At 34.7% G+C, this 9,103-nt stretch overlaps 1 protein-coding gene across 3 annotated transcripts; it reads right to left on the bottom strand.

The window, feature by feature from the left end:
• Positions 1–547: 547 nt before the first annotated feature.
• LOC113238155 (DBF4-type zinc finger-containing protein 2 homolog) lies at positions 548–4,648 on the bottom strand. Of its 3 annotated transcripts, none has more exons than XR_003311084.1 (6): positions 4,634–4,648; positions 4,407–4,540; positions 4,203–4,257; positions 2,274–3,227; positions 1,336–1,520; positions 548–679 (listed from the first exon to the last, which is right to left on the bottom strand). XR_003311084.1 is itself a non-coding variant. In XM_026474905.1 (6 exons), the coding sequence occupies exons 2-4, from the start codon at positions 4,207–4,209 to the stop codon at positions 2,616–2,618; spliced, it is 756 nt and encodes a 251-aa protein (XP_026330690.1). In that variant the 5' UTR covers positions 4,210–4,257; positions 4,407–4,532; the 3' UTR covers positions 548–679; positions 1,336–1,520; positions 2,274–2,615. The 3 variants fall into 3 exon arrangements, 2 of the variants coding, with proteins under 2 accessions (XP_026330690.1, XP_026330691.1); XM_026474905.1 differs by lacking the exon at positions 4,634–4,648 and adding an exon at positions 3,490–3,626 and having other exon boundaries at positions 4,407–4,532; XM_026474906.1 differs by lacking the exons at positions 548–679; positions 1,336–1,520; positions 4,634–4,648 and adding exons at positions 1,617–1,635; positions 3,490–3,626 and having other exon boundaries at positions 4,407–4,532.
• Between the last annotated feature and the right edge of the window lie 4,455 nt (positions 4,649–9,103).

Below are 9,103 nucleotides of genomic sequence, written 5' to 3' on the forward strand. Positions count from 1 at the left end.
AAAGGTAGTCGATTAGCGACTGCATCGCTGCTTAAAATCGCGCGTGTATAAAGGTAGTCGTTCAGCGACTACATCGCTGCTAAAAGTCGCCGTGTGTTAGGCAACTAGATAGATAGGCAACTAGTCTAGAAAGCCATCGAGATTTTAAAATAAATGTTAACATTTTTGTTGTATTATCGCAAAAAATAAAAATTGTCATAATTATTAATACAAAAATCGAACACTCAGAAAAAATTCCTTCGATCCGGCCGGATTCGAACCGACGTCTTCCAGCTTACCGTCCCAGATGCTATACCAACTAAACCACGGAACGAACGATACGACACAGAACACGCAAGCACACAGAAAAATTCGTGAGGCCCGCTGGTTTGTTCCGTGGCTTAGTTGATGTCTAGCACGGTAAGCTAGAAGACGTCGGTCCGAATCCGGCCGGATCGAAGGAATTTTTTCTGAGTGTTCGATCTTGTATTAATAATTACAACAAACTAGTGGGATCTTTTCACAAAAAATAATTGACTATCAATTCAATAAAAATTTAAAAATTCTTATTCGAAGTTCGAAACTTTATTTTCATGTGAGTGTCTCATATCCTCCAAGAGTTGACTTTATTTATTAATTCAGAACAAAACATTGCTGTTTACAAAAGCAGAAGTCCCCTTGTTCTTGAATTTTATGAAACCTGGAATACATAAAGAATACAAACTAGTATTTATCAAGTTGGTGGAAATGAAACTATTTTTTCTTGGATCTAAATCTGACAGTCAGCCGTGAAAATGGGATCTAAAGAGCCCGAAACGTTTTCTTAAACAAACCAAATATTTGCGATTTCGATCCGAAAAAGCACTTTCATTGCCAATATTCTATTTTCCAATAAAACTAACTAAAGTCAGCTTGTTTCTTCGTATTGGACTGCCAAATTGTGATAAACCTGTAGCACTGTACCAAAAAGAGAGTTGTTGTAAATTTTTTGCATTTGTTGTGTCATCGTAGACTTGTTTTTCATCTGTTTGTTTGAAATTTATTACATTTTTTTATGATACCAATTATATACCAATGATTTTTTTAATATTGACTGGACGAATAAGTCGTGCCCGGTGGTAAGCGACATGCCTGAACCTTAACAGTTGCAACTAGGAGTTTAAAATTATAAAGATCTGAAGGGCCTGTACTTTGACTAGCATCCTTAGCCATCAAAACCGAAACAAAATGCTCACATTACTGCTTGACACAAAAAGGAAAGGTGGCCTTCCTTGGAAAGGTTGACGTCCTTTCACAATCCTTGTGAAAGAGTTCGTCCAAGCTCTACTGCTACCGAACTTACTGCTAAAAACTTACATGGTAGACTTCAGTGAAATAGTTCTCGAGGTCTTCAATTTTCATTACAATTCCTGAAGATTTTCATTACAATTCGTGAAGATTTTCGTTACAATTCGTAGATATTCAACACGGCACTCACTTTGAGATTCAAAATTATTATCCAGTTGTTTCCTCACTAGATCCGATGTTGCATGGCCAACATTCTAAAATGTGCATGGTAAACCTTTTAGTACTTTGTGAATAATTGTAACTTTTTCACACACTCGAGAAATAGACGACCAAGTTGGTAGTATGATGACCAATTAGATGACCAATGTTCTAGAACCGAAAAAATCGTTTGAACAACTTTTAAATTTAGGTACATGTGGTAACCAATAGGGATAAAGCCTATTCTTTATATCCAATGAGAATAATTTGGGTGTATTTTTTCCCATTTTCATCTATTAATTGTTGGTTTTGTAATTGTAGGTGTCTACACCAGTAGGTATATCGTGTACTGCTTTGTTAACTCCTTGAGATCCCGTGTAAGAAAATTTAATAATCTATATTAAAATTAAATTACTTATTGTTTCTTTAATAGCTTTAATTTGAATTTTGGAATTAAAGTGGTTAAGAGATAACTAAAACTACTAGTCGGTTATTTTGTATAACGGCGTTAATTTACAAATGGCTTTTATGCTGTTGCCAACTTTCATTATATTTGTATTTAGTTACTGTGTGTGTTTAATTTGAATTTTACCATGAGCTTTTCGGTGAAGGAAAACATCGTGAGGAAACCTGCACACATCTGCAAAGCAATTTAATGTTGAGTGTGAAGTTCCCAATCTGCTTTGAGCCCGCGTGGGAAGTACAGCCCAGGCCCTCTCATTGTGATATCTGTGCCCCGCAGTGGGACTATACATAGGTTTATTATTATTCAACGTCATATCATTGTTCAATGTTTCGACCGCACTTACCTTGGTTTTTGGGATTTACGATATTTATTATCTGTTGATGTTAGTCATACGACTTGCAGGCATCATTTTCAAAGCGTTAGTAAATTATGATTTGAAGAAGTAAACATTTTTTTATTTGTCATCCAACAAAATAATATTTTGTTAGAGTACTAAGTATTCTGTTTACTTAACTATATCATTGAATAAAACGGTATAAAATAAATCAACATTAGATTATATCTAATTGTCTACAGAGTTGGCGTATTTTGTAGACGTTAGTCGTGCACATGCTTTAAAATTGGGTATGATTATGTCGTTCATAGTACGATCCTTTTTCTTTTGTCAGTTCTCTTAGGGAAACTATCATAGTATGTATACGAAGGGATAATGTCGCTCATAGTTTCGTGGGCAGTTATAGCATTTTGGCGGACAAGGATAGCTAACGTATTCATATTGTAGACGGTCACAACAATTTGTAGGATAACAAACGTAGCCAGTGTAATCACAACGTGGAGGTGGTGAACAAGTTCTGCTAGGATTGCAGAATTTGTGGGGTTTGCAAGGATTGCGCGGTTTGAAGGGTTTACAGGGTCTGCAGGCTTTGCGAGGTTTGCAGGGTTTACAAGGTTTGCAGGGTATGCAAACATTGCAAGGTTTGTCGGCTAGTATGCTTTCACAGGGTTCGCAGGGTTCGCAAGGACCACAGGGAGCGCAGGGATCACAGGGATCGCAAGCTTTACATGGTTCACAGGAATCGCAGAGATTGCAGGTGCCGACGGGATCACAGAGATGGCAGGTTCCACCTGGTCTGCAGGGTTTGTACCGTTTGCAAGGTTTACAGGGTCTCTTCTGTATGCAGGGTCTGCGACACGATTCAAAGCAGGAACCGCAGGCGTTCTGTTTAGCGCATTTGTGTTTTTCGATCATTTCAAGAACTTGACAAGTAATGTATCCTGGACTCCAACCACATTCTAACTGTAAAAAATATTTAACATCATTAGCCACTAATAGATAAACCTTAAAAGACATTGAGTTTAATACGTAGTTGACAATCAATTTTATTCCCATCAATATGTATAGAACTATTGCTAATAATTTAAAAAGTGCTCTAGGTGGAATAAGGACGCTTCAGGACGGGTTCGCTGTTTATCTGTCTTCGCTGTTTAGTGTGTTTGCATCGTAAATTTAGATACTACGTACCTACTTACACGAGCATACCAGAACAGTTATAGCTGACCTGATGTTCAGGACTATTTTTTGCAGTGTAGAACCAACCCATATTCCCGGGAATAGGTCCTTCCTCCTCATCCAGGCAATTGTGCCGCTTAATCCTCGTATTATCAGAGCTGTGCTCTGGAACTCTGTCATTATCATCTACCAACATAAAAATCGCCTATAGATAATTGTGGCGCGAACTCAAACAACTTTCACGTGAAGATCAGAGTATGTAACTATAAACCTATTATAGTCGCATAGCACAAGGATCTTTCTCTTGGAACCTCTTCCAAGAGAAAATTATCCTCACAATAAAATTAAGTTTTCAGGCGTCACTTTGCGGAAATACATGTTCTAATGACATTCTTCGACCGAACGTCGAGCAATCAACACCTCTTGAGGACGCCTCGTAGAGAGGCGAAACACGTGTCGGGTATATTCTTGAGTTATATATTTTATTAATTATACGCGGAGGGAGGAGTTAAAATTAACTATATGAAAAAATATTCAACGCGCTTGTGCAGCTATTTTGTACAACGTAACGTTCACTCGGTTGGTGGAGTAACAAATTAATTTACTTTATTTTTAGTTGGTTTAAGTTGATAATTAATTATAGCGAAAGGAATATATATTTTTCCATCTGCACTAAGAGGTCGTGAACAGCAAACCTAACAACTCCATAATACGAAAAGCACCTATGTTATTTCATTTCACTATGACAGCAATGTAACTTACCATTCATTAGATGCTTTTATTTTCACTGCGCTACACCATGGTTGGTTCACATAATCTGAAATAATTTCAACAATACTGGTACTTCTATCGTTCTCTTTAACACGAAAGTATGACACTTATAGGTTTAAAATTGCAAGTTAGTGTGTCGATTTGTGTATTAAGAGACGATAATAATCTTATATTTACATTTAGATAACTACTAACTGGCAAGCTTGATAGATTGCAAGGGTATTGATCACGACAATATTTAACTCGCATGATGGATTTCAACAAAGAGGTCATAGCCATTATTAAAACCACACAAGTTCATAGTTGAAATGGATAGAGTTCGCTTGAAGCTGAAAGAAGAAAGTTCTTGAGCTACACGCACCAAGCTTTTCTGGTATGGAATGACTTGAGCACAAATTAAGAGTAGTATAAGTAGGTCTCACGTAGGCGTATGCTGTAATGTTATAAATTCATTACTTAAAATACATGATGTAATATTATTGCTGTCGCTACATAAATTTTATTACAGTTAAGTGGAAAACATTATTTCATTTATTTCCACGAAAACCTTGCGTTGAAGTATTTGGTGTGTTACATTTTGTAACTAAAAATCTGTTTTCTTCTTCTTCTTTTAAATGTTATGGCTCCATATTTGTAAACGTTTGTTATAGATTTGTGTTTGATGGATTGTCAATAGTTCTTGTTCTTATTTTTTTAAACTAGTTATTTCTTACAAATCTGTCATACATAGTAATAAGATCTCTATGCATTTTTAAGTTCTTTACTTTTTAGTTGGTTTGTTTAGTAGTTTCTTATGGTTACATCCAACGATATCTATGTTGCTAGCGTAATTTATTATAATTAATAAAAATTAATAAATTATATTTCATCGCTAGGCAAAAATAATGTAAGGTGTGAGTGATGTTATTGTTGTTTTCGTAACATGTCTATTCACTACACTGCTTAAGTTTATGATTTCGTAAAAATGCAGCCTGTAAAACTATAGTTCGTTTCAATTCATTTTGTATAAAAGATTACCTATAAGTATAACACGTTTCAAATAAGATTTTAACATGTCATCAAATGAATATTATTGGAAAAAGTGGTGAGATATCAATATAAATGCGTAAAGTATTCCATTAATTGAATGTTTGTTTAAGAATTTTAACCAAACCGGTTTGTTTCCTTTTCAAGAAAAAATGTATTGAGACTAGCTATACCTACCTTAAGTAACAAATATAAATGAATATTGAATATTGAATAAAATTAGTTTTCTGATGTTTCGTCAATATCGATATAATTGTGACTTAAAAAAAATACAGTAGTTACTGATACAGGCTGTAAGTATTTTAAATTTTTACAATTAATGTTAACTAATATAATTTAGAAGAATAAAATGTTAAAATATTTGTTGAATTACTCAAGAAGGTTATTTTTATTTCGTTCATCTAATGTTTGTGGGAGATGGTTCACTTTGAGAATCTAACATTCTTAGACATTCCTTACACTTACCCAGAGGTTAAAAACAAACAAAAAAACACAATATTATACAGGATGGAAATTTGTAATGCCACTTGGAAGGAAAGTACGTTAAATACTGGAGATAGAAATTTTTACTTAAAGGAAACATTTCTAAAGAAATAAGACTGCATTCAAAGATTTTCGAAAATTGCTAGCCACAGGCGGGACTCGAACCCGCTAAAATCTTTAACAAAATGCACCCTATACTTTTATTAAATGAATCGATAGAGTCAATTATGAGGAAGAAATCTCTCTTGCAAACCATTAAATCTGGAATTATAAATTCAATGGGTCAAGTTAAAGCACTTTTACTCAAAGGTCCATCAGATTACTTGTTAATTATCGTTGACGTCAATTATTCATTAAAATGACGGAGTACTATTTAGATAAGTAGATTGCAATTTGCACATGTTTGTAATGCAGACTAAGATAATTTAAATATTGAATGTTTCATTTGAAAATAGATTATCTTTTGTTATTTCCATTTGATTGTTTTTACATATCCTTTCTATAAGTACTGATAGTTTTCCTATAAATAAATAAATTTCATATTTGTCTCATCGTAAAAATGGCATATCAAGAACAATTTGATTTAATGGAAGCTTATTTTTTAAATAACAAAAATGTGAATTTAGTTCTGCGGTGGTATGAAGAGAGATATCGGGGATCGACAAGCACCAACTCGATTCGTTCTGAAAAGAATGGCAAATAATTTAAAAAATACGGGTAGCTACGAAAAGCGACGGCAAACTCCTCAACAGAACTATTCCGAAATCGATCTTAATGTTTTAACATACTTCAACGCATTTCCAAAAAAGGATTCAAGCAGAGATGCTGCAGAAGATATCCACACTCGCGTACTCCAAGTGCTTAAAAAGTATAAGTATAAATGTTATCGTGACGGTCGGTTGGTGCAAAAATTGCATCCTGGGGATTGTGAGAGACGACTTCAATTTTGTCAAAACATGCTAAGAGAAGTTGGCCGTAACCCGAATTTTTTGAGTAACATTATATGGTCTGACGAAACCAAATTCAGTAATAACGGCATGTACAACCGCCGCAATAACCATTATTGGTCTCGAGTGAATCCTGTTCCTGTTCATGAAACAAACAATTAAGTAAGATTCTCTTTCTACGTTTGGTGCGGAATTATGAGAAATATAAGTAGTTGTGTTAGTCCACGTGTACGAAGGTCATTTGAACACTGTCAAGTATCTTGAAATACTGGATCTCTTAAGAAATGAGTTAAATGTTCTATTCGAGGAAGAGCGAAATCGAATAATTCTGCAGCAAGATGGCGCTCCAGCGAATACCAGCAGAGTCACTACTGCCTACATTAGTAACCATTTTAATACCTGGATTGGTACAAACGGCACAATCAGATGGCCTGCGAGATCACCAGATCTCACCCTTTAGATTTTTTTGTGGGGATATGTTAAAAATCAAATTTGCCTTAAATCCTATGCGAGTGTAAACGTGTTGAAGACTGAGGTTCAGAATACGATTTGTAATACAATTCAATCACAACACGTTATTAAAAGTTACTCAAAATGAATTTGTGAAAAGATTAAATTTGTGTATCCAAGAAAATGGAGCTCATTTCGAGCAACTAATTAGTTAGATTACCATTTTTTTCGTTTTATTAAAATGCGTTAAGATTTCATGGTTTTTTTTTCTTTTAACCAATTTTGTGAGAGATTTTATTCTTATAATTAACCCTATCGATCGCTGCAATAAAAGTGCAGGGTGCATTTTTTTCACATTAAACCGGGTTCGATTCCCCCGTGTTGCTAGAAATTTTCGAAAATCTATGAATGCAATTTTATTTCTTTTAAAAAATAAAGGAATGTTTCCTTTAAGTAAAAATTTTTATCTCCAGTATTTAGAGTACTTTCCCTCCAGGTGGCATTACTAATTTCAACCCGGTATATTCTAAATAATATTATGTTTTTAATGTGACTCGAACCATGCTTCCTCACCTTGCAAAGCAATCCTTATGCCGCGAGGCCGCGACGTCATTACAGTAGCTGGTTGAAATTTGTATTGTGTATTTAAGTAAGAACTTTACGTTAAAGATCCAATTAACTTAAAAACTTTCTACAATGTTATTCACTAATGAGATGACCAAGTAGTCATACCGAAATACATTTTACGATTCAGAGGATAAAGATTAAGTTTGTTTAACAATTTTCCCCACATTTTTGTGCTTAGAACTATAAAGTCGATAAAGTCGGCTTAGGGGCTCAGGTATATGACTGTACTTGACCAATGCAAAGTTCAGTGGAGAAGAAATTCAGTCTTGTCGAGAGTCCATGGTCAGTCATTTGAATATGACTTACAGGCTTACAGGTGAATCGAAATTAGTAGAAATGAAGCTGCAGAGCCTTGAACATCGCCGTAAAGTTGCCAGCTTATCGATATTCTAAAGGAATTATCACGTGTGCGATGGAATTGCATAATTTGATTCCGCCTTTCCTTTTCCATTTTCCTTTTCCAGTTTCATTTTTCATTTTCCTTTTCCAGTTTCACCAAATTTCACCAAATTTCACATCCCAACCGCGGCACCGACAATCTTTAAAACGACTTTAAAATTGAACTTCGACACACGCTACTCCGACAATATGTTACATCGACATGATTTTACATGGGTTTTACTCAGGCATTACCCTACTCCGACAATATGTTACTCCGACATTACTTTACTCAGACACTACACTACTCGGACAATATGTTACATCGACATGATTTTACTCAGACAATATGTTACATCGACATGATTTTACTCAGACATTATGCTACTTCGAAAACACAGACGAGATGTTTCTTAAAAAAATCTTTGTACTCAGATAAGAAACATCATCATTACAAACCCACATAGGAAATGGTTTCTTATATTGATCAATATAATAAAAAAGGACAACATTATCTAATCGGAAATTTATTTTATTAAAATACAGAGTATTTTTTTAAATGGGACAGTATGGGGAAATCCGAAACCAAAGAACTTTACATTTCCTTACTTCCATATATAGCAGTGCTATGCATGGAAGTAAGGAAACAACAGTTACGAATCGAAGCCGGTTTATCGTTGATCGTTTGAGGTGTCTGTCGTGCAGCGCCACTACTTATGATTTAGCTACATATACGTATATTATTACTACATACATATATAGTTAAAATTATTCATTATCACTTTGAAAGTAACACAGTAACATCAGAATTGCAATTATTTTTTGCAAGGGAGTGTTCGCTCCTGTCAATAAATGTTGGTAGTAAACGCTCGACGACGCAGTCAGTGTTGCCGTTCTAGCACCTATGTCGCTAGATTTAGGGGATTTTATGCATGTTTAGGGGGTACAAATTTGGTTGTAGCGAGAAAAAAATATTTATCT

The sequence above is a fragment of the Hyposmocoma kahamanoa genome, unplaced genomic scaffold (assembly GCF_003589595.1).
Source record: "Hyposmocoma kahamanoa isolate Upper Pololo Valley unplaced genomic scaffold, ASM358959v1 95, whole genome shotgun sequence".
In the NCBI taxonomy this organism is placed as follows: Eukaryota; Metazoa; Arthropoda; class Insecta; order Lepidoptera; family Cosmopterigidae; genus Hyposmocoma; species Hyposmocoma kahamanoa.